The sequence below is a fragment of the Entelurus aequoreus genome, linkage group LG05 (genome assembly GCF_033978785.1).
Source record: "Entelurus aequoreus isolate RoL-2023_Sb linkage group LG05, RoL_Eaeq_v1.1, whole genome shotgun sequence".
NCBI lineage: Eukaryota > Metazoa > Chordata > Actinopteri > Syngnathiformes > Syngnathidae > Entelurus > Entelurus aequoreus.
Genome location: NC_084735.1, coordinates 62,486,423 through 62,512,004, shown reverse-complemented (window position 1 = coordinate 62,512,004; position 25,582 = coordinate 62,486,423). Strand labels below are relative to the sequence as shown.

Sequence of the window (25,582 nt, the reverse complement as noted above, 5' to 3'; positions counted from 1 at the left end):
AGTAAAATTCACCAGTCTGTAATTCCTCCCTCCCATCTCAGGGGAGGTGGGAAGGGTCTCCTGTCTGATCCTTTGTCACAGGAGGACTTTGGGGTTTTCACTCCGTTGCCTCCTCCGTGCGGGGACAAGAGGATTTCACGTCCGAGCCAGCTGGGAGGGACAGCAACTATGTCAATGCGACGCACAACTAAGGTGAGGGGAGCTTTTATTGTGGAAAGTCGGGTCACACAAATAAGGGGATGATGCATAGATGTTCGCAGAGATGTATGTCCAGGTTGTGGTGCATATGAACTTTCTGATATATGCAAATACAATTTTTTGTACTTTGTCAAAACTGTGCAAAGTCATCAAAAGCATGAGTTTAGCAGTTTTCATGTTAAATTGTTCTAATTATATATCTTTATTGACTGCTTAGAAGTAACACTGGTCTGTGTTTGCATGCTAATTATCATCACCAAAAACAGTGTTTTCTTCTTTACATAATAACAAAGAAGTAAGTTGTGTCGTCTTGGTAGTTTCTTAGCCAGTTATCTACATCCCTTCACATGTATGGAGTTTTGCCCTATTTATCGACAGAAGTGCTCTTTTACATTTTTATTTGCCAACTTTGATAATAAAAGTCATAGTTATAATCTCTTTCCAACAAATGTTCTTTTACTTGAACCTGATGCATCAAATCTCCATGTTGTAGCACGCATTTAAGTGTGTTCATTCAGCATGCTAATATGTTAACTCTTTGCATTACCCTGCTGGCTTGTAGTCTGGGTGATGCAGTAAAATCTCTCGCTCCTGACATGAGGCCCACCTCTTTTTTAGGAGGGAGTGGGTCTTAAGAATGAACTCATGCTGATTGATTGTGTGAGTGTGTAAAAGGATACCCTACTTCCTGTAGGCCCGCTGGTCTCCAGACAGCAGGACCACAAAGTCTCACATCAACCATCTCTCCGTTTTCTACGCTTGTGCGTGTCGGAAAAAGTATAGTCTGACTTTAGAATCACTAAGTGTATATATTATTCAAGACATTTGACATTTGATGATGCATGGAATAGTAACAGCGAGAATTGGTTGCACTTTCTTGATGTGTTCCTCTGCATTGTTTACAGCTAATTACATGTTCTCAACGTTTATCCCCCATGTGGGTCTACATTTTGATTTTGTTTTGTTTTGTTCTCTGGCAGCAAAGCACAATTGAGTCTCGACTCCGACGGAATTAAATATCTGAGGTTCAACTCGAGGAGCAGGATGCTTCCTCAACGAGCAGCAGTGAGCACGCTGGGTTACGGCTCTGGTAAGATTTGACCCGACTTGCAGATTTCATTCACGTTTCCATCAAGCAGTATAAATATGCCCCACTGTCCATGTAACAATATACAACGGTAAAAATCTGGTCTGGCATTTTTTTTCCATGGCACAAAGGTTATGCTGGATTGTTGGGACTGGGTCATGTACATAAAGAACCAATTACTGTGATCGTTACGATCCTGAATATAACCATATATATGCCATAACCTGTATTTTCTTAGCTGCTCAAAAGTTTGATGACTCTGTTTCATTTGCCCAAAATTTAGGACAGTCCCCCCCCCCCCCCCCCCCCCCGAGCAGGTCCTTTTGTCATGGCTGCATATCTTCAGGTTACTGGTTTGTGTGAGTGACAGGAAGAAAAGCTCAGACTGGCTCGGGGATAAGTTGTTTGGTGCTGTGTTGTATAAATCTCTCCACCTTGAACATAAAACCATCAATCTCCACCCTTTACTACTACGACTACTGTGACTGGTACTCACACAGCTTTTGCAAAGGTTATTTCTGTACACTTCCCTTAAAATGCACAAATGGACTCTACTGCTTGGTGGAAAAGTGGCTGAATATAATGACACAATTATGTTTTCTCTCTGGCTCTATGACACTACAGATTCAGTCTGCATGCCCTTATAGTGCATTTAGACATGAGCTGGTTGGTGTTCTCAGAGTGCATGATGCATTCTGGCTTCTTCCATTTTTAGAAGACACTTGGCAACTGATAGGTCCAATGTTTGTATTGGGCTTAAAAGTGTATAAGCGCACATTCTTCACTGGTTTCCCCCCTCTTACTCAGCACATGTCTGATAGTTCAGCTTATTAAAGCAGCTTCACTTGTGACATGACCCCAAAAAAGTGTTAGGATTAAATGCTCTGTTAACTTGCACCCATCCACAGACTGTGTGAAGATGGAGCCCAGCTGCAGTGGCCCAGTAGGTGGGACCTTGCCCAGGGGTTCACGCTCCAAGGCGGAGCTTCAGGAGCTGATGGAGACACTACAGCGTAGGAAGAGCGCCCTGGAAGCCAGTCTCAGGGCGGCGGAGTGCAGTCGCAAGTATTTCAACATGCCTTCCCCCGGTGGACCCCAGTCCAAACGGCCACTATCCTTCCTCAGCAACACGGAGCACCAGCCATCTTCTTCAAGAACCTTCTCCTACATGACCAGCAGCAGCATGCCCCCATCCCCTCGCCAGGGTGAGCGTCAGTTAAACTCTAATGGCTTTCTACGTCACTCCCATTCTCGCCACCAGTCACAGGACAGCCTGCTCCTCCCCACAGACGAAAGTTCTCACCTTTCCTCTTATGGAGAACCGCTACCTCGATCTCCGAGGGTCAAGAGTGGCACAGCTAGTGTGCCCTCAAGCCCTCGAATGGGCCGCAGACTGTACTCGCAAAGTAAAGCCATGAGTGAATCCAGGCAGAGGAAATACTCAACGGGTTCCCTCAACAATCTGGGCATGCACAGTCGTTCCCTACCACGCCTCCACAATCCTGTTGATCCTCCGATTTTATCTCTGCCGCCTCATCTACACAGAGGAGGGCGCTCAACAATGGCCCGACACAGTCTCTCCTCCCTTGAGCAACCTCCAGATGTAACTGTACCAGCCAGCATGCCTCATACTCCCAGGAGAGCCAGCATGGCCTCACTGAGTTCTTTAGGTGTTGAGATAGATGGTCCAAACTTAGATGTGAGCTTTGGAGAGCGGAGGTTATCATTTGGAAAGGGAGGGCTGAGTCCAGGACAAAGGGTGGGCAGCATCACCTCACTGAATGGCAAAGAGGAGTTGAGAGACTATCACCAACACCAGAGGGATGAGAGACTCAGGGAACAAAAAGTGCAGAAACTGGTGAGTTCCTTTTTTAGAGTTCAGAAAAATGTATCTTTGCATCATCTTGGAACTCCCACAAGACAATAATGTCAAAAACTCCTTGTCTGCAGGAGAGCCAGCGTCTGGAGACCATCATGAACCTGTGCACTGAGTTTACAAAGGTGGAGCCTGCAGGTTCAGCAGTTTCGGACCTGCAAAAGATCAATAAGGAGTTGGAGAAGCTGCAGGTGTCAGACGATGAGTCTGTATTCTCAGACTCCCCTAGCAGCGCGGTTCCAGACAACTGCTTTGGCACCAAGGGCAGAGACTTGCTTCTCAGTGATGAGCAGCAAGTCAGCATTCGTCAGCAGAACAGCTACAGAGAGTTCCAATCACCATCTCGAAGTATGAACAGCAGCGCACCATCACCCTCCAGCCACCAGAGATCTAAGGTGATTTGATGTCTTTTTGCTGTCTTTTGCACTGCATGTCATCTACCGGCCACTAATGACTACCATCTCCAGTACCCGATCAGTCAACACTGGGTTTATCATGCTGCTGTCCACACTCTCCACTTTGCTGCAGTGGTCCAGTTTTTGATGCCCTCACTGTCCCCTAGATTAAAATGAGTCTGCTTAGTGAAACCAACATACAGGAGTTACTCATTCTCCTTTAGTGTTGTGTTTTGCTAGCATGCCTCCTTCTGATAAGTGCAACGTGGTTTTCACACCTGGAACATAACCCCCGCGATAATCAAGGGAACACTGTATTGTAGACTGACCATACGTCCTCTTTTCCCCGGACATGTCCTCTTTTGCGGGGCTGTCCGGTCTGTCCGGGCGGGGTTTCTTAAATGCCTCAAATGTCCGGTATTTTGAATTAGGGTTGCGTGTATTTTCAACGTACGTCCAGAGTTAAGAAGGGGTTACATTGTGAAGGTGTGCGCACACAGTAACATTCGTGAGGGAGGGGCAGAGACAGAGATCGAGAGAGCGAGACAGTCAAGCGACAGACAGAACACAAGAGAGAAGCCGAAACGTAAATGCAACTTCACGGATGATTTGCGGGAAAAGTGTCTGAGTTTTCGTCCTGGCCGTGACAACGTATATATCTGTGGCAAATAAAGGGGCCAACGATCTACAAGCCCATATTGACTCTACAAAGCACAAAACAGCTGTGCAGGGCGCGAGCTCATCTGCTGTTTTTTGTTTAAATTTAATTAACTTGTTTTGAGGCATTATTTATGTATAGATTATATACAAGAGGTTATTTTCCTATAGAGCACAGCTCTGCACTTTTTTTCCAAAACTGTGAATGTTATAGAATATAAGTGTGACTTATTTTGTTATACTGTCAACCAGTGTTGGCGTTAACACACTTATTGTGTCTTTTTAACGCATTGAAATCAGAAAGGACGCAGATTATTTTTTTAAATTTTTTAATTTTTTACCATTTGTGGCCCACAGCTAATGTTTTAAAGGCCCACGGCACATTCTAAAAATACTATCAAAATAAACAAAAACATAACAAAAGTGAAATAAAAAAGATTAAGGGTGAAATGTAATTTAGAAACAGTTGCAATGTTGACTAATAAAACAAATATGTTTTTTTCTTCTTTCAAACGGTCATTGCTCAAAACATAATATTGAATCAAAATCAATGTTATTATGAATTATTGACCTATCAAAGGTTCCGATTACTTCACATCAAATATTTCACTTTGAAATATATTTTTGGTGGAAGATTTTGCATATTTTGTGTGTTTGCCATAAAAAACATAGTTTTGTTTGACAAAAAAGGGCGGAAAACAAACAAACAAAAAAACAACATAAAAAAACCAAAACATTTTGAAATTAGGAAAAAATCTGAAGTCGATGTAGACTCCATGGATTTAAGCGTTAAATATAAAATGTATGTATACCCTGGCACACCATTATCATCATTTCATGACCGAAGCAAAACACGTTTTACACTTTTATACTGAAATAAATACACCTAGGGCACGGCGTGGCGAAGTTGGGAGAGTGGCCGTGCCAGCAATCTGAGGGTTACTGGTTCAATCCCCACCTTCTACCATCCTAGTCACGTCCGTTGTGTCCTTGAGCAAGACACTTCACCCTTGCTCCTGATGGGCCTGGTTAGCGCCGTGCATGGCAGCTCCCGCCATCAGTGTGTGAATGGGTGAATGTGGAAATAGTGTCAAAGCGATTTGAGTTCCGTAGAAAAGTGCTACCCAAGTACAACCCATTTACCATTTACCTACAACTTATTCAATAAAAACATAGAAAAAACTACCAGCAGTGGTAAAGTTTAGATCCATGAAGGAAAGAAGAAAGTGAATGAATGTTTATAACTGAATACATTTACATATGCATACACATTTGTTTTCTTTTGTATTATCTTTTTAAATTAATTAAGGAACGTTTATGACAACCTTTTACCAAAACACAATATAGAATGTGAGATATAACAGAATAATGCATAGATTTGTCATTTGTTTTCAAAACGCTTACAAAATAGTGAAACCCCAAAAATTTACTGTGGGACCCCATTTTTATGACTTGATGGGGTCCCTGGTACCCCACTTTGAAAATTCCTAGTGCCAACACTGCTGTCAACAGAGGAGAAAAAATGCTTTATTTAAATAAATATATTATTTATAACGCAAGTTCGAGTATCATTGGCAAATTTTCACCTAGTCCCGGCCTTGGCGTGCTACCCGCCTTGGCACGCATATATGTGTCCTCTTTTTGGGATTTCAGAATATGGTCAGCCTACTGTATTGCCATCCTCCTAGGTGTACCACACTGCCTTGCTAAATTTGTTTTGTTACGACCCCGAAAGGGACAAGCGGTAGAAAACGGATGGATGGATGATTACCATGATTTATTCACTATAGAGCACAGCTAATTATAAGCCGCACCCACCTAATTTTTGGACTCATTTTGTTTTGTACATATATTGGCCACACAAGTTTATAAGCTGCATGTGTACACATTAAAACATACTCACACAGGTGCATGTGATCATTCACAAATTTAACAAAAGACAGTGTAACACGGCAGTGACCGCAGAGGTCATTGAGCATTTCGATACTTTTGTTTTGTGCGACGGCAGTTACCTTTTTCGATGGCCAGGTCGATCGTATTCAGCTTTGGGGCTGCGTGGTGTGCATTTCTGTGTTTTTTTCTCTATAACGAGGGTGAGTCTATTATGCGCTAAATGGTTGACTGAATGATTGTGTTTCATTTAATGTGTTTCATTTGTAATTTTATTGGTCCACCCGCTCAACAATTTAATTGGTCTAACTTGACGAGGCTAAATTTATTGGCGGCATGTGAAGTTTGTAAACCCAGAAAAGTTCATAAATTAGCTGCAGCATTTTATAAAGCGTAGAGTTCAAAGCGTGGGGAAAAAGTAGCGGCTTGTAGTCTGTAACTTACATTATAGTATTATTATTATGCTGTTGTATGTAGTGTTGCTTGCAAACCTGTGCTTTGAATATTTTGTTTTGCTTTGCCTACTAACTTTTCTTCGATTACCGTAATTTCCGGACTATAAGCCGCACCTGACTATAAGCCGCACCAGCTAAATTTAGGGGAAAATACAGATTGCTCCATATATAAGCCGCACCCGACTATAAGCCGCAGGGTTTTGATGTGTAATTAGCGTAGTATATAGGGGTTCCTGCTACCACGGAGGGGATTGTCGGGACAGAGATGACTGTTTGGGAACGCAAAGCGTCCCATTTATTAACAATAAATCTTTCAATTATTCAATCAAACTTTCACATCTTTGACATGGCAAACAGCATTCGTGCAGAGTACAAATAATACAACGGTGCAAAGCAGAGGTGGGACCAAGTCATTGCTTTGCAAGTCACAAGTAAGTCTCAAGTCTTTGCCCTCAAGTCTCGAGTCAAGTCCCGAGTCAAGACAGGCAAGTCCCGAGTCAAGTCCAAAGTCAAGACTGGAAAGTCTCAAGTCAAGTCACAAGTCCTGCATTTTGAGTTTCGAGTCCTTTCAAGTCCTTTTAACCACAGACTAATATTTTTACACGGATTGTGTATGCTTTTAAACCGCTGTATTTATTTATTAAAACAAGTGCATTTGAAATAGCAGGGAAAAAAATAGTACTGACATTGCAATTCATAATAGCACTATTAACCAGTCATTTTAATAGTTTAAACAATTTTAAACATTTAACTCATTCCTTTACAGAATAAACACATTTGCAAAAACAAGTGCAACTGTACTTATTTGTACAAAAGTGTTAACATTGTATTTCCATGGCATATTGCATTGTAACTAGTTCCACAGCAGTTTCTATTCTGTTCTTACCTTATCTCATTGATCTCATCTCATACTGTACGTGTGTTTATGTGTGCGTACATATGAAAAACATAACAAATACACGAACATAACAATGAACAGAGTTTTACTTTTTAGATGTCAGGGCCCTATGCAATATGTACACATATTCTTAATACAGTAAACATTTTAACTGACCTTTATTTGACTATGTTTGTCTTTTTGTAGGTGGCTAAAATACACGGTGCTGCTGACCGCCGTCTAACGTTATGTTACTGTGTGTGATACATTGACTAACGGAACGTTATGTGTAGGTACCTCATGCAACCCTGCTTAAAAAAATCACTTGATAAAAAGTATGAATAAGGTAGCAAACTGCAGTGGACGCAACAGATTGCTGTGTTTGAAATGATGTTATAACCATAGACATCTTATAAGTAGACGCAGTATTGGTTGCTGTGACGCGAGCATATTGCATCTTGAAGTGGTGATGAGGAGCCGGCGAGCAGACTAAACTGACAGTTGACAGGTAGAAAACAAAGATGCCGGGCTGGTGTTCAGCGTTTTTCTGCTCAAATGAGCGGACTGTTGAAAATAGGAATCGGGGGATTACTTTTCACAAGTAAGATTTAACATTAATGTACTATTGGTTGTATTTAATGAAAATAACATTACCACAGAGTTGAGAAGGAGCAAAGATCTTCAATATTTGTATGTGAAAATCACAAATAAATCTTCTGGGTGAGGATGACGACCCTACAGGGATTTGCTTTACAAACTTTCAGACCCACCTAAAACAAAATTCACCAGCCGCCACTGATTATGATGCATTCTCATTTTAGGCAAAATATAAGACAATACTTTCTTAACAGTATAATTGTAACCAGGAATAAGTCTTCAAGTAACAATATTCAAATACTAACATTGTTGGGTAAGACAGCATTTGGTTTTATTCTGAATCCAGTGAAACAGATTGGTGGTTTTAGCTGATATAAGGACTTTCAGGTGTTTATATATGTTTAAGTATTTGGCAGACGCTTTTTCCAAAGTGAGATACATAAAAAATACATATATAACAATCACTGTAAACATGATCATTTAAGGGAAGAATGTAATACAAAGTATCAATACAAAGTGTCAAGACAGAATAAACTCTCTGCTGCTGCAGCAACAGAGATACGGTCTATAAGATATATAGATATCTAATGTATTCATACATTGTTTATGTAGGATATACGCATGTATATATAACGTAATTATATTGTTTCTTCAACTTAAAAAATAGCTGACCTTTTTTTCCCCCCTTCTCTGGGTTTATATTCCCGGTTTTGATCTCGGACGTCTGGTCACTTATAGCATATAAGAATATTATATTACTGTTAAGCAAACTATGAATAATAAAATATGTGTCCGTTATCATAGCTACACGTATGACAAAAAAGCGTGTGAAAATGAGTGGTATTCAGTGAGGTAAAATGAATTAAATGCGCTGACAGTTCATTGCTCCTGCCAAATGAATTGCACTGAGTGGAGCGGATCACCACTCCAAGATGGCGGCCCCGCGTCTCGTCTGCGCCAGTAAGCAGTAGCGCTCGATGCTGCGTACCCTTATAAGATGTCTATGGTTATGACGTTAGCAGTGAGTTTACAGCCTCACTGATTTAACTACACAGCAAATAAAAGTCACGTTACTTAGCCAATAAACGTTATCTTACATTCAAAACTTACCCTTCTTTGTGCAACTTCAAATGTCGAACGAAGTTGGAAGTTGTTGCGTCTCCGTCTGTAATATTCGAACTGCGTGATTTGCATACGGCAATTCCTTTTTTGTTGACCAAGTCGTAGTTTTTATACCCGAACGAAACCAACTTTGGTATAAATCTCTCTCACTGGCGCGTTGTTTGACAACTCTTGTTCATTGGTTGTCCTGCAATTTGATTGGCTGAATGCTGTGTGATGAAAACAATGTAGATCTAATTTGATTGGCTGTTGTACTGAGAGCACACACGCTGACACGCAGCACACACGCTGATAGACAGACACGTACAAAATGAAAGCTACGGAGCGCTCCCAAATAACTTTTTAAGCTTTAGGTTTTGGGGAAAGTAGCAAGTCATGTCAAGTCAAAAGGCTCAAGTCCAAGTGAAGTCACAAGTCATTGATGTTAAAGTCTAAGTCGAGTTGCAAGTCTCTTTACATTTTGTCAAGTCGAGTCTAAAGTCATCAAATTCATGACTCGAGTCTGACTCGAGTCCAAGTCATGTGACTCGAGTCCACACCTCTGGTGCAAAGTAATACAAAGTGCTCGCATGTACGTTATCAAAATAACCAGCCTACCGGTATATGAAAAGTCAGTCTTTAATCATTGTGTCGCCTTCTTCCTGCGTACTAAAACCACCGAAATCCTCTTCGTCGGTGTCGGAGAAGAACAGGCCGTAAATAAGCCGCACCCTTGTATAAGCCGCAGGGACCAGAACGAGGGGAAAAAGGAGCGGCTTATAGTCCGGAAATTACGGTACTAACTCTATTTCCTTGTAACTTTTGTTATTTAAACAAAGCTAATTTTGTTAAACTAACAGTTGAAATAGAAAAGCCTCATCTGGAAAATTGCTTCTAAAACCGTTGCTCATTCACAATACTTTCCTGGAACAGTTTTAACTATACTACCTACTCAAATTTCTTCTGACTTGCTCTTCTTCATTTGCTTCTTCACCACAAGTAGTTATGAAAACCATCGAGACGCACCCCTCAAGTGGAATGCACAATATCAGACTGCCGAGAGCTTGTTTATCTTTATTTGTTTACATTTTGTACAATCACTGCAGACATGTTTCTTTTTTCCCTACACAATCCTGCACAGATCATCTTTTAGTGCACAACCAATGAGTCCTGAGGCGTTTTAATAGACATCACAGTAAATGTTTGGTTCTAACTAGATTTCTGTTGATGTAAATTGGAAACACGCGCAGCAAGGATCACTTGCACATGACCCTCTTTGTTGCAACACTGTTGTATTTTATACAGTCTTTTACTAGAGGCTGTTGAATGGGTGTTTTGATAGGGATAACGCATTTCGTATGACTCCATTAGAGCATTGATACTGCAATTATTCTATTATTTTCATAGATGGTGGTTGTGGTCTTTGTTCAGAGCACAAAATAAATGTAAAAAATTGTGTGATTTCAACTGCCAGGTCGCGTTCTCCGCCAGAGTCTCAGCACTCGAGTTACTGCATCTGTAAAAGTTAAGCCTTTTTCCACTCGAAAACTGTTATAACCTGATGGTGTGTCTGGTTTTAATGAAGAAGACCTAGTTGTGCTTCAGCACTCAACCATTCAACTCCACAAGAAAGAGGAGGGGAGGGGAGGGGGTTGGGAAGGCAGGAAATGACTCTATCCCACTGAGAATTATTTTATGTGCATTTGTGTGTATAAGTGTGAGTGTGTGTGAGTGAATAGACGAATTCTGTTGTATACACATGGCAAAGACGTTTTTCCAGATGTCTAGAACTTCATAAAAAAACGAGACTATAGATGACACCTTAAAAAATTGGAGCTGCTTGTCACATGGCTTTATAGACCATACATTATATCTCATGTTTGCATCTTAGAGGTAGATTAACAACACATAGGTGAATGATAGAAGATTTTGGATAAGTTTGGCCCCAAAATGCACTGTTAGAGCTTCCCACTGCACCAAGTCAAAAAGAATCCTGCCGCTGTCATTCATTCAACTGCGAGGATGTTAAAACAGCTGCTGCTCTTATTCTCAAAAGTACTACTGCCTGTCTATGTGTTTAACATCACACTTAATACAAGGAGCCTCGACGTTCCCCCCCTGCCCTCTTGTTGTAAAATTGTTATGATGGGGGATTTTTTTTAGGGTTCAGATCATAAAGACCCATGAGATGTCTGCTGTGGTTCTGTGTGAGAGTACTCAAACTACGTACCTCCCTTATACGGCATGCAGGTGTTGGAGAGCGTGCAGCTGAAGCAGGAAGTAACGCATATTGAGGAGGAGAGAATCCAGGTCGTGAACAACATTGAAGAGCTGGAGCAGAAGATTAAAGACCTGGATAACCAGATGGAGGAGTCAGTGAGAGAGGTACAGTAGATACCACAGTGTAACTTGTAACACCAACACCAAACACGCCACTAACTGTGTTTCTTCTGACCAAGTGTTGAAAAAATAATTACTTAAGTACAGCAACGCAGCAGATTTGAGAGGAAGCTGTCATCAAATCACTATTGTGGCTGTATTAGGTGTAGACATAATACATGCAAAATAAATATCAGCATGGTCTCACAGCCGTGCTGCAAGCGCAAACCTGAATGCTCCCAAAAAGATGCCTACTTTAAATATGTGCCTGTAATTTATTATACTTTTAAGGATGTAGTTTTCTTACACTACTGCAAAATACAGCAGAATAGAAATACTGGTAATTATTTCCTATCTTTGTAAGGCAGACTGTTTTTTATACAACTCTTGTGTTGGTGCAGGGGCATTTAATGAGGTGTCTTAACTCTGTGCAGGGAGATACAGTAACTGCAGGTTTTCCCCATGCACATATTCATTTATTCATTGGCTCCTTCAGATGGAAGTGGAGTGTGCATTGCTGGAAGGAGAGCAGGAGTCAGAGATGACCCAGCTGCAAAAAGAAAAGGAGCTTCTGGACCAACTCAGGGAAAAGATTCATAGTTCTGAGAAAGTTAGCCACAATGAGAAGGCACAGGTAAAAAACAATGTACCAGTTTTTTTTATTTCCATGATTTATCAGTTATGATGCTTTTATATATAATCTATATATAAAAATTGCAAATTATTTGTATTGATCCCATTACCAAGTAATTATAATAATATGAGTTTGTGATTTTGCCTTTTATCTATGAACAATATATAAATGCAACAATATAAGACAATACAATGATATCAACAAAAGTATACAGTTATTCCCTTTTGTTAAATCAATAGTGCAAAATAAGTAAACAAAAGCACTATTGTTTATTTTTCAATCGTGATTTTTTTTCTGCCTTTAAAGCCCCCCTGTGTCTATGTGTTTGGACACTATAACAATGTATACAATATCATAATGTAACAATTTGGACAACACAACTTGTGGAAAAGAACCGAAAAAACTGGTGTCGACCCGATACGATGCCATCGAATTTGTAATCGATCCGTACAACTTCTCGTCAATGCGCAGATCGATATTTTGTGTCGTGATATGTTATTTTGACAAATATAGTAAGTGTACAATAAGTAAAAACTAATTGTGCGTATACCATAGTTGTGGCCCACCTTGTGAACCCCAGTGAACCGGACAACTTATTTCGGGTACCTTATATGTGGTTAGAACGTCTTCTTTACACTGTGTGAAGAAGGGTCTACTAAACGTACTTTAAAGTGCACTTGTCTATTAAGTAAAGTTATCGGAAAAAGGCAAGTTTGTGCAATGTTGCGGTTATCTCCGTTCAAGACATTTTTCCTGTTTACACTCCTGTGTCCGCTTTCCACTGACCAATAAGAACAGCCGGGGATATCACGCGGTGTTTTATGACGCGTTCAAGTGGGCCCGGAATTTTCTGCAGAATTTAGATGGTTCAGTTGCATACATGTTTGTCGCAGGTGGCAGAAGAGCAAACAAAAACCTTGGAGGATTTGGAGTTCCAGGAGTTAGAGAAAGTAATTGACCAAGACGAAGAAAAGGAAAATCAGAGTCAGTTACTGAGAGAGATTGCTGACTGTCAACGTCTCGCTATCACACACAAGGTACATCGTGTATATATGTACAATTAGATGTTGACTATTTATTTACATATTTATTTATACATGCATCTCATTTATGTTGAACGGCATGGCAATTTATTATATGAGCTAAACATCATCATAATTGACATCGCTGGTAAGCATAGAATATTATTATACAGTATGCCATCCATTTTCTACTGCTTGTCCCTTTCGGGGTCGCTGGGGGTTATTATACAGTATGTATTCTGAAAATACTCAAAATAGAATGATTTTGTTTGAACCTGTGGACCCTTTTTTAAATAATGTTTTGTGTATTTATAATATCATTATGAATCAGTAGACGCAGTACAGTAGGAGCATACATGTCACAAAATTAACTTTTGGTATCCCAGAATGCAATTTCTACAGTCCAGAAGTTAACAACAACGCTCTTTTTTTTGCAGGAGAGACTTGCCACGCTGAAAATACAGTCTTCGCAGATTGCGCTGCAGTCCCAGCAGGAGAGAGAGAATTTCCAGAGGGAAAAAAACAATCTGCTCATCATGCTGCAGAAGGTAGGACGTTCAGCGAAAAGTTGGCAGACGATGTCGATGCTTTTATTGCGATCACTGAAGATGTCATCATGGCGGCCTGCAGGAAAGAGACAAGCTGGCGTCTTTGGAAGGAAAATATGCAGAATTGTCTGAGAAGCAGAAAAGCAATAACACGGCCATCAAAGAGGTGGGTGGAGTATGATGTCCGACGGGTACATAGTGGTCTTCTACTTTTTTTTTTCTTTGATGTGACGAAAAAAGCCATGTTGTTTGTGTGCTGGCTGTAGCAAATACACGCCATGAGGGAAAGGAGGAGGAGCGGCAAGGAAAACTCTGCACACCCGAGTGACAACGGAACTCATAAGAGGAGAGAGCAGAGCGTCGCTCTCCATGGAAGATCTTTGGGACGCACCCTTACGCCAAAGGTCATGGGGGTTCATTGCTTTTTAATCATTGCAATGTTGGAGGAATAGGAGTCATATGCATACTTGCCAACCTTGAGACCTCCAATATCGAGAGGTGGGGGGGTGGGGGGGCGTGGTTATTTACCGCTAGAATTCACCAACTCGAGTATTTCTCATATATATATATATATATATATATATATATATATATATATATATATATATATATATATATATACATATATATATATATATATATATATATATATATATATATATATGTATATATATATATATATATATATATATATATATATATATATATATATATATATATATATATATATATATATATATATATATGTATGTATGTATGAAATACTTGACTTTCAGTGAATTCTAGCTATATATATATATATTTATTTTATTTACATAAAAGAAATACTTGAATTATCTATCCATTAGATGGCAGTATTGTCCTGTTTAACTTCTCTGTTCATGACTGAGAAATCATTTCGGCCACCGTGTTCAATGGAGAAGTCTGTTCTACATATTTACAGGCAACATACACCTTCCCCTTCGAACTGTCCTGGATGAACTGAAATTCTTGTTTCCATTCGTTTTGGAACTTGCAAGCGTATTTATATTGTGGGAAAGCGGACGTGAGAATAGGCTGTCCCCACTCAGTCTCAGGTCCGCATTGAGCTGGAGGGGGCGTGGCCTCCAGATCCGGCTGAATACCGGGAGTTTGTCGGGAGAAAATCTCTGCCGGGAGGTTGTCGGGAGAGGCGCTGAATAACGGGATTCTCCCGCTAAAAACGGGAGGGTTGGCAAGTATGGTCATATGGAGGCTTTAGATCTTAAACTGTCGATGCCTTGCTACAATACATTATTCAAAATAATTACTACCATTAAGTTTTCTGACAACAAAGGGGGATTTTCCACATTTCTGGATGTGCTTAATAGAAATACTTGGGAATCCAATGCAGGACAGATGTTTGCATTTGTGTGAACGCTGCGACGACTTGCAGTGACCAGCGTGCACTTTGCTGCCCCCCCTCCCCTCCCCACACAGGCCCATCTGCCTCTGTCTCAAAGCTCCAGCTGTGGCAGCGTCATCCCGCAAAGTCTCAGCTTCGCCCCTCGAGACCTGAACACTCGCTGCCTGCCAAAAAGTGAGTCATGCTGTCGCATCAGATAAACAACACAATAAACAGGAGACACTGCATTGATGGAATAATCTGCGCCATTTTACAAGCAAACCATCCGAAAACATGCTTGTTATATAATCATCATTATTATAATTTTCTCATTGTGTCATGGCTGCCTTTTGCGAATTAAAATTCACTGCAACTTTGTATGTTCACTCAGTGCTCGTTTAAAACAGTATCTCACATATCAGCAACCACTTTGTTTTATCTACGGCGACAAACAGTGTGAAAATCCTTGCGTGTAAAAACCACACTCCGCGTACGTGCACGCACTCATTTTACGTAGGCGTTGTTACGTTTTACGCTCGTTAAAACGCATTTTGCACATACGTGGACCAGTAGCCAGTAGATGTTTGTGACCAATCAGAAAGGAGGAAAATTGCCGAACAGTTGTGTGCCAGCTAGTTTCATTGGATCGTATATCTATACTCCTATACAAGCTGTACACTGACTACCCTAAGTTGGATCCAAGTTTTATTTTTACAGTATAGTACAGTATTGTCCATTGAGAAGATACAAAAATGGTTCTAAAAGGCGTGGCGCTGTTGGGAGAGTGGCCGTGCCAGCAACCTGAGAGTTCCTGGTTCGATCCCCACCTTCTACCAACCTAGTCACGTCCGTTGTGTCCTTGAGCAAGACTCCATATGTACTCAATTTTGCTCCTGATTGGTCGTGGTTTGTGCATTGCATGGCAGCTCCCGCCATCAGTGTGTGAATGTGTGTGTGAATGGGTGAATGTGGAAATAGTGTCAAAGCGCTTTGAGTACCTTGAAGGTAGAAAAGCGCTAAGTATAACCCAATTACCATTTAAATTGTGAGGAGGGAATTATGGCAGTTATTTTGTGTCTTTATTACGAAAGCTTCTTTTTTTTTTACACTGAATTTTTTGCATTTTGTGAAGATAATTTTTATACATCAAATTATGTTGACAATATCAATGAACAAATGTTTGTGAGCAAAAGGCGTGTGTTTATAAATTCAATGTTTTAAAATGCTATGTATAAAAATGCAGTGTTTAAAAATGCAGTATTTAAAAATTCAGCAGATAAAAATTTAGTGTAAAGAAACTCGGTTTAAGAAAAAATCTGTTTGAAAATTCACTGTTTTAAAAATTCAGCACTCAGCAGATAAAAAAATCAGTGTTTTAAAATTAATTGCATAAAAATTCAGTGTTTTAAATTTTATTGTACAGAAATGTATTGTTTTAAAATTCAGTGTTTAAAAATTCAGTGCAGAAAAATCCATTGCTTCAAAAGACAAAAAAGACAAAATATCAGTCACATAAATACAGTGTAAAAAAAAAATGCTTTCATAATAGTGACACAAATTAACCTCCATATGTACTCAATTTTGTAAGACACTGTACATTGTGAGATATGACCCATAATAGCCATCATCAGATGTCATGGACATATAACCCCTAGTGGCCATAACCTGACCTACAATCAAACAGGGGAAAAAGTCCAATGTAAAGTACAGTGTTAGAACTTAGTACCAATTAGTGTTTGGTTTAACAATAATAATACCTCATTCATCCTGAACAAGGAATATATTTTGATCTTGGATTGAGTTGTGTGTGTTGCGAAACTGCACTTTTATCATATACAACCCTTACAGAAAAAGATGGAATCACCAGACTTAGAGCAAGTTCCTTCAGTTGGTTAATTTTTTAGAAAAAATGCAAACAGACATGACACAAAACTGTAGTCTTTTCAAATGGCAACTTTCTAGTTTTAACAAACACTTAAAGAAATCAAGAATGTAAATTGTGTTATTCAGTAAGTTACATTTTTAGATGAAGCCGAGAGAAAACATTTAAGAATAATTCAATTCTGAGGAAATAAAATATGAAATGGACATGAATCATGAATCATGGCTCCAACACGAGAGATGTCAATTGAAACAAAGAAGATGATTATCAAACTTCTTTAAAAAGGTAAATCATCACGCAATGTTGCAAAAGATGTTGATTGTTCACAGTCTGCTGTGTCTAAACGCTGGACTAAGTACAAAAAACATGGGAAGGTTGTAAAAGGCATGCATACTGGTAGACCAAAGAAAACATCAAAGCGTCAAGACAGAAAACTTCAAGCAAAATTAATTGAAAACAGAAAATGCACAGCAAAAAAAATAAGGAACAAATGTGAGGAAACTGGAGTCAACATCTGTGACCGAACTGTAAGAAAGTGCTGAAAGTAAATGGGATTTAAATACACATAAGCTAAACAAAAGCCGTCATTAACATATTAACAGAAAAATCAAGGTTACAGTGGGCTAACGGAAAGCAATCGTGGACTATGGATGACTGGATGAAAGTCTATTCAGTGATTAATCGTGAATGTGCATTTGGCAAGGTGATGATGCTGGAACTTTTGTTTGGTGCCATTCCAGTTAGATTTATGAAGACGACAGCCTGAAGAAAAACATGCACATTTTCCACAGTCATTGATGATATGGGGCTACATGTCAGGTAATGACATTGGGGATGGCTGTCATTACGCATTCAATAAATGCACAACTTTACGTTGACATTTTAGACACTTTTCTTATTCCATTAGTCGAAAGGATGTTTGGGGGTGATGACATCATTTTTCAAGATGATAATGCATCTTGCCAGGAAGAAAAAAACTGTAAAAACTTTCTCTGAAGAAAGATACACAAGGTCAATGTTCTGGCCTGCAAAAAGTCTACATCTCAATCCAATTAAAATCTGTGGTGGAAATTGAAGAAAATGGTCCATGACAAGACTCCAACCTGCCAAGCTGATCCGACAACAACAATCAGAGAAAGTTGGAGCAAGATCGATGAAGAGTACAGTTTGTCACTCGTTAAGTTCATTCCTCAGAGACTGCAAGCTGTTATAAAAGCCAGAGGTGGTGCAACAAAGTACTAGTAGTGCGTTTTAGTGTTATCAGTTTGTTTTTCATGATTCCATATTTTCATCTCAGAATTGAGTGATTCCATACTTTTTTCACTCTGCTTGATCCAAAAATGAAACTGTTACAGACTACCCTATTTTTTTTTTCTTGAATTCTTTGATTGTTTCTGAAAGCCAGAAAGTTGCCATTTGTAATGACTACATCAGGGGTGTCAAACTAATTTTAGCTCAGGGGCCGCATGGAGGAACATCTGTGCATACGCGGGCCGGACTATTGAAATTATGGCATTAAAACAAAAAATAAAGACAACTTCAGATTGTTTTCTCTGTCTTACTTTGGCCAAAAACAGAACAAACATATTCTGAAAATATTACAATAATAAAAATACCAGCAGCAGTAAAGTTTAGATCAATGAAGGAAAGAAAAAAGTGAATTAATGTTTATAACTGAATAAATTTACATATGCATAACAATTTGTTTTCTTTTGTGTTATTATTTTTTCATGAATTAAGTAACGTTTATGACAACCTTTTTCCAAAACACAATATACTGTAGAATGTGAGATAAAACAGGATAATGCATACATTTATCATGTGTATTCAAAACGCTTACAAAAAGTGGGAACCCAAAAATGTACTGTGGGACCTCATTTTTATGACTTGATGGGGTCCATTTTGAAAATTCTTCGCGCCAACACTGATGGAGTATTGGTGCGTGCAAAATACTAATCAAATATCATCCCAGCAGCCATAGATAATTAATTTGCGGGCCAGACCCGGCCCGCGGGCCTTGACTTTGACATTACTGGACTATAGTTTTGTGTCATGTCCATTATTGGAATTTTTTATCTCCCAAATTAAACAAATGAATGAACATCCTCCATGTCTGGTGCGTCCATATTTTCTTCAGGAGTTGAACTAAAAATGTTGACTGTTTCTGCCATCATCTGTCAGCAGGCAACAGCCACACGCACACGAATGACGGCGTGCACGACAGACAGAGAAAAAGTGAGTTCTGCAACCGATTGCTGTCAGAGCCCAACATTTTCCTCGACTCCTTGTCCTACCCGGATAACAGCCAGGCCTCCGACACGGTCAGCGTGGACAGCTCCGACAGCCTGGAGACCAGCTTCTCTGCATGCTCACCTGATAACATCTCCAGGTTGGAAGCTAATATACCCAATGTGCGACCATGTGTGAGCGTGTGTGTGTGTGTCTCATCCAAACCAAATCCTCTTGTGTTGTCAGTGCCAGTATGTCCAACATGGTCAAGCTTGAGGAGATGGAGCGTTTACTCCGAGAGGCTCAGGTGGAAAAGCTACGACTGCTTGAGCACAGGGTAACACTTCACAGTCAAATGTGCACAATCAGCACATAAGCCGTATCCAAAATTATGCCTTTGGGGTAGAGTTTGAGGTGTGATGTTGAGTCTGACCAAGCTGACGTTGTAGGAGCGTGAGATGGAGATACGCAGGCACGCCCTGGAGGAGGAGCGAAGAAGGAGGGAGGAACTGGAGAAACGTCTGCAGGAGGAGACCGCCAGGAGACAGAAACTTGTGGAGAGGGAAGTGAAGCTCAGGGAAAAACAAAGATCTCAGGTACAGTTCTCCTTCATGCATATACAGTACAGGCCAAAAGTTTGGACACACCTTCTCATTTCAATGCGTTTTCTTTATTTTCGTGACTATTTACATTGTAGATTGTCACTGAAGGCATCGAAACTATGACACCTGTGAAGTTAAAACCATTTCAGTTGACTACCTCTTGAAGCTCATCCAGAGAATACCAAGAGTGTGCAAAGCAGTAATCCGAGCAAAGAGTGACTATTTTGCAGAAACTAGAATGTAAAATATGTTTTCAGTTATTTTACCTATTTTTGTTCAGTCCATAACTCCACATGTGTTCATTCATCGTTTTGATGCCTTTAGTGACAATCTACAATGTAAATAGTCATGAAAATAAAGAAAACACATTGAATGAGAAGGTGTGTCCAAACTATTTGGTTTACCTGCACGGATCTAGTGACATCCAATACAAGACCTAGATCTAAAAGGTTCACTTTTTACTTTGTTAAAAGATGCAACCCCCTTTGATTTTAAACATTTTTCTTTAAATCTTCTTAAGCTCCTTACGTGAAGCAACATTATTTAAACAGCTCCCACTGCTAACTACAACCACAATTTAAAAAATATGGTTAAAGTAACATCAATCAAAGCTGACCATTGTCAACTTAAAATGGCATGATTTATTATAGAGCTGTTGCGTAACATTTATTAAAGCATTAATAAAGCATCGGAAAAAAATGAATTTATAATTTCTAAAGCATACTTCCGAACACATCTTAGTTTGTCATAAACGCGGTCATATTTTTCTCCTTGTGTGAATGCTAAAAAGTATAACTGTGTTTATAAGAATATATTTAATAGAATCAAAAATATAACTATGAACATGTGACACATTTCTGGGAATTTCACCTTTTCTGCGACACTTTATCCCCATTCGAAATGAATGGACAATTTTGCAAATTTCAAAATGTAATAATTTTTAGCTATTTTTGCACTTATACACCTCAGTCATATATTTTAATACTTGACGTGTGGTAATGTCATGCTAGCTTTTTTAGCCAATTTTACAGGTATACACCTCTGAATAATTTATTTTGGTATTTGATGCATCTTTACTGTTAGAATGCTAATATTAGCTTTTTTAAAATACATTTTTGCAGGTATACACCTTAGTCATATATTTTGGTACGTGACGTGTGCCAATGACATGCTAGCTTTTGTTTACTGAATTTTAAAGGTATACACCTCAGAATCGTTTATTTTGGTATTTGACGCATGCTTACTGTTAGAATGCTAATGTTAGCATGTTAGCTTTTTTTAGTTTATTTTTGCAGGTATACACCTCAGAGTGATGTATTTTGGTACTTGATGTGTGCTAATGTCATGCTAGATTTTTTAGCGAATTTCACATGTATACCTCAGAATCATTCATTTGCGTACTTGATGCAACTGCTTAGTACACCTCAGTCCTATTTTTGGGTGGGAAAAAAAATGCTGAAATGCTATGTTCAGCTTTAATATTTCAGCATTCATGCGTAACTTCTACAAAAATTGCCTTTTCTAGCTATTAATAATCTCTACAAAATGCTTAATGTTGTATTTCTATATGTTATAAATGACTGAATCAACATATAGTATTGCATCATTTACACACCAGTTGTTTAGGTATTGTCAATGGTTTGCTAGATCATTTAGAAAGGGTATGTAAATAATTATTCTCTTTACAAGTACATTTATACATGCACTTACACATACAGTATAAATAATGATAATAACTAATGAGAATTAATGTCAAAAACATGGGTTATAAATTATGAATTACATTTTTTCTAATCTTTAATTAATATGTTTATTAATAATTAATAAAACATTTATAACTTTGTCTATAAACTTCATTCTAATTAGTATGCATGTCGGAAATATGCTTTATAAATAATGACTTCAGAATATACACATGCTTTATTAATGCCTAATATTGTGTACTTATTATAAAGTGTTACCGAGCTCTTGTATTGGATCTCATTAGATTTTGCATATATCTCATGAAGTGTAAACTAACATGTTTGGCCCACAGTCCAGACTACTGACACGCTACCTGCCTGTAAGGAAAGACGACTTCGACCTTCATGACCATATCGAGGTGGCGGGACACAATCCGGATGCTTGCTTCCATTTGGCCGTCACGGACAAAACGTGCCGAGGCTTCCTTGTCAAGATGGGGGGGAAAATCAAAACCTGGAAGAAACGCTGGTTTGTGTTTGACCACAATCGCAGGACTCTCACTTACTATGCAGGCAAGTAACTCGTATTGCAATTAAAAAGAGAGTGAAGTTTGAAAATATGATGGGTTTTTTCCTCCTCTGTTTACCACAGATAAACATGAAACCAAGATGAAAGGAGTCATTTACTTCCAGGCCATAGAAGAGGTTTACTATGACCATTTGAAGAATGCACACAAAGTAAGCATTTTTATAGTGGGTCAAATGGGACAAAATCAAATAATAAATAAATATTTAAAGAATTACTTAAATGTGTCATCAATTGATTATAATTGGAATCAAATACAATAATGTATAAATAATGTATTTGATATAACAGTACATTTAATCAGTCAATAAATTAGTTCAGTATTTAATCAATTATTGATTTAATTAATTGTTGACTTCATGATTTATTTATTTATTTCATGAACCTTCCTGATTGTTTTCCATATGTCAAACACAGCCATCAAAGTCAGTGGGCGACGCTAACAGGACTCTAGTCCAATGATTGCTTTGGTCTGAAAGCCTGGAACTTTGGGAAGTCCTTTAAAACATAGTGAATAAGGAGGATTCCCTCTAATTTTTTCAGGAGTTGGCGTTAGATATTGTAGACCTTGCCGACTTTGTGGAAGCAAGACCTGCTGAACCCAGAGCAAGTAGCAGTTAAACGTAAAGGAATTTATTGAAGTTGTCGGAGTTATTTCCGCACTTTCAGGCAAAATATCGACCAGTACTCCTCCGCTTCCCTGGTCGAGTGGAGGGGTAAACAATCAGGTGTTAGGACCCGCCCACTGATTTTGATGGCTGAGCTTGACAGATACATTTGTGAAGTAATTAAATAAATCATATCATGAACTAATAAATTAAATTGTGAAAAAATTAATTCAATCATGACATAACTAAATCACAAAATAATTAAATGTACTTTTACATGGAAAATAAGACATTTATTTATTTAATTCCAATTATTGTTAATGACAAATTTAATTATTACATTATTTATTTATTTAATTTTGTCCCATTTGACCCTCCATCTTTTTTGTTTGCCTTATTTTTTAATAGTGTTGACATCTTTCCTAACTTTCTCCCATATTTTCCTTTTTCCTCAAAACTACTTCCACACACACACACACACACACACACACACACTAGAGTCCCAACCCCTCGCTGACCTTCAGTGTGAAGACTCACGATCGTGTGTACTACATGGTAGCCCCGTCCCCTGAGGCCATGCGTATCTGGATGGATGTCATTGTGACGGGCGCAGAGGGACACATGCACTTCATGCTGTAACGCAGCCTAAGAGGTGTTTTGTGTGTGTAAGATTTGCACAACTCCACAACATTTGTTGGAACAAGTATGTGAACATTCGGTCGCTCAACCACTCTATCATGTAATCAATTATAAAAATCATAATGTACCAGTCTTATCATTAAGCTATAATTGTTTATGTACTAGATCTACATCCATTTGTAGTGTCAAACTAGCAAAAATAATAATAATCTACCGCACAGTCATGGTTCAGGTCTACTACAAAATAATACAGCTGAAAACGGCAAAAAACTAACAAAAATCGGAACAGCTATGAAGACATAAGTGTTGCCTATGATTATTTCTCAGTAAGGAATCAGAGGGCAGCGAGAAAACAGGGCACTGCAGCAAAGTAGAGACTGTGGAGAATACCGCAGCATCCAGTTAGCATGTTTATTTAGTCATATGAATTCAAATAAAATCTGCTTGACCAATGAGCATCCAGAAGTGTAGGCATATGCTAGTAGTGCCAACCGACATGTCACAGGCTACTGGAGCCATGCAGAGGCGGTTCTGTGCAGTGCAAAAGGGGCATTATAATGTGCAAAAACACGCACTTTTATTCCATAATTGACAGTGGTGTAAATTACTCCTTGTTCTCCATATCTTTACGTTTAATCACTATAATCATTAGTCATGTTTCTTAAGCACTTAAGTCTGTTTTATTTGATCGGAGTGTCCTGGTGATCTCTAATCAACAGCATTGTCTTACTTAGTGTTTACATGAATGCACATGTTGCCATATGTTTTACAATTACTTTTTACACGTGACAGTGTATTATTTTTACCTCTTATAAACGCCAGCATTTTAGGGAGGGATTTTTTGTGTGCCAAAATTAGATGATTACATAGACAATTAAATGTGAAATGATTTAATACAATTGGAAGTTAAAAAGTTTCACTATTAATTAATTTGTAAAATTTGATAAATATTAATAATGAAACTATTATACAACTCTATTATATGATATATTATATCATAACTGTTTATTAATTTCATGACCAATACATCATTTAGATTTACCATGCTTTTCAACCGATCAGATTACTGACTGTTTCATAAAAATGCCAAGTCATTGAATAATTAAAAAGGCCATGAAAAATACTTATTATGAATTAAATAACCTGGTCATTATATTAATAATCAGTAAATAGTTTCACTATAGTTAGTTAGTGTAATATTTCACAATTCAATTGTTTGTTGGATACTATATTATACAAAAAATGTATTCCAATTTAAAATAAATTATCTAAAATTAAATGTACTTAATTTTGGTTGTTTCCATAGCGTTTATGATTGCTGCTGCCAGTATTATCAGTAGAACAAATTGCGCCCTCTAGCTGTAATAAAGGCTGCTAACACAATGTGATAAGGTCACGTCAACATTGCAGTATTATTTTTTTAACCAGCAGAGGGCCTCAGTGCGAGATTTATTGTACCAAAATGACGTAATGCTCTCAGTCAACTCTCGCAGAGCAGTATAGAAATGTTTGTCAGTTTAAATTTGAACATCAATATGCTCCTGTATATGCGTTGTATATCACAATTATATATTTTTGTATTGCACAATACATGGTTGACACGTTTTTTAAAAAATATATATATTTTGTGTCTTAAAAAAATGAAATAAATACTTTTGAATACAAATGTTATTTTGGTATCTTGTATTATTTCTGCAGGCATAAATTGACGTTAAGTAATATCTTTTGGATTTTAGATTAACTAATCACTTTTCCATGAAAATTGGGAATAATAAATAACATTAAATTTTTGTCAGTGAACCCCATAACATGTGAATAACATGATGGCGTTAAGCAGCTCTGGCATAAATGCAATGTGCCTAAGGAATGCATGCATTCATGTAAATTTGCTACCCTGACGTGACTTGTGTGTACCCTAATTGCTCTAGGCAAAACGACAATCATCAGTATCCAGTTATTTACCCCAGATACAAACACAATTAGATCAAATGTATCCGCCAAATAACATTAAAACATGTGTTCAATTCACACTTTGTGTCTTTTAAGTGCTTGAGTAAAGCACTCATGTTTAGAAACTCCTCCCACTGTTGCTCACACACTTCTATTGGTTGACCTAGTGGGGTTGGCATAGAAACACAGAATGAAGCATGCTAAATTAGGCTCTAAAGAGGCACATTGCTCTCCAGAGGCAGATGCAGACACAAACACATCCACGAGATGTACCAGGGTGGCTGTCCCAGTGCATTATGGTTGTTGAAATTGCTGCATCACGCTG

The 25,582-nt window shown here is 38.5% G+C and overlaps 1 protein-coding gene across 3 annotated transcripts; it reads left to right on the top strand.

The window, feature by feature from the left end:
• The first annotated feature begins 76 nt into the window (after positions 1-76).
• phldb2a (pleckstrin homology-like domain, family B, member 2a) lies at positions 77-25,035 on the top strand. Of its 3 annotated transcripts, XM_062048569.1 has the most exons (18): positions 77-192; positions 1,179-1,288; positions 2,194-2,490; positions 2,575-3,143; positions 3,236-3,556; positions 11,384-11,518; positions 12,009-12,146; positions 13,040-13,183; positions 13,606-13,716; positions 13,799-13,882; positions 13,983-14,120; positions 15,175-15,274; positions 19,143-19,350; positions 19,437-19,527; positions 19,640-19,786; positions 21,828-22,047; positions 22,127-22,212; positions 23,167-25,034. In XM_062048569.1, exons 2-18 carry the CDS (start codon positions 1,243-1,245, stop codon positions 23,305-23,307), a joined length of 2,976 nt encoding a protein of 991 aa, XP_061904553.1. In that variant the 5' UTR covers positions 77-192; positions 1,179-1,242; the 3' UTR covers positions 23,308-25,034. The 3 variants fall into 3 exon arrangements, with proteins under 3 accessions (XP_061904553.1, XP_061904552.1, XP_061904554.1); XM_062048568.1 differs by having other exon boundaries at positions 2,194-3,143; positions 19,146-19,350; positions 23,167-25,035; XM_062048570.1 differs by lacking the exon at positions 13,040-13,183 and having other exon boundaries at positions 2,194-3,143.
• Positions 25,036-25,582: the final 547 nt, after the last annotated feature.

Coding starts and splice junctions, on each gene's coding strand:
- phldb2a (XM_062048568.1), top strand. CDS start 1,243: ATGCTTCCTCAACGAGCAGCAGTGAGCACGCTGGGTTACGGCTCTG. Junction 19,351..19,436: donor TCACCTGATAACATCTCCAG/GTTGGAAGCTAA, acceptor TTGTGTTGTCAG/TGCCAGTATGTCCAACATGG. Junction 22,048..22,126: donor GACTCTCACTTACTATGCAG/GCAAGTAACTCG, acceptor TGTTTACCACAG/ATAAACATGAAACCAAGATG.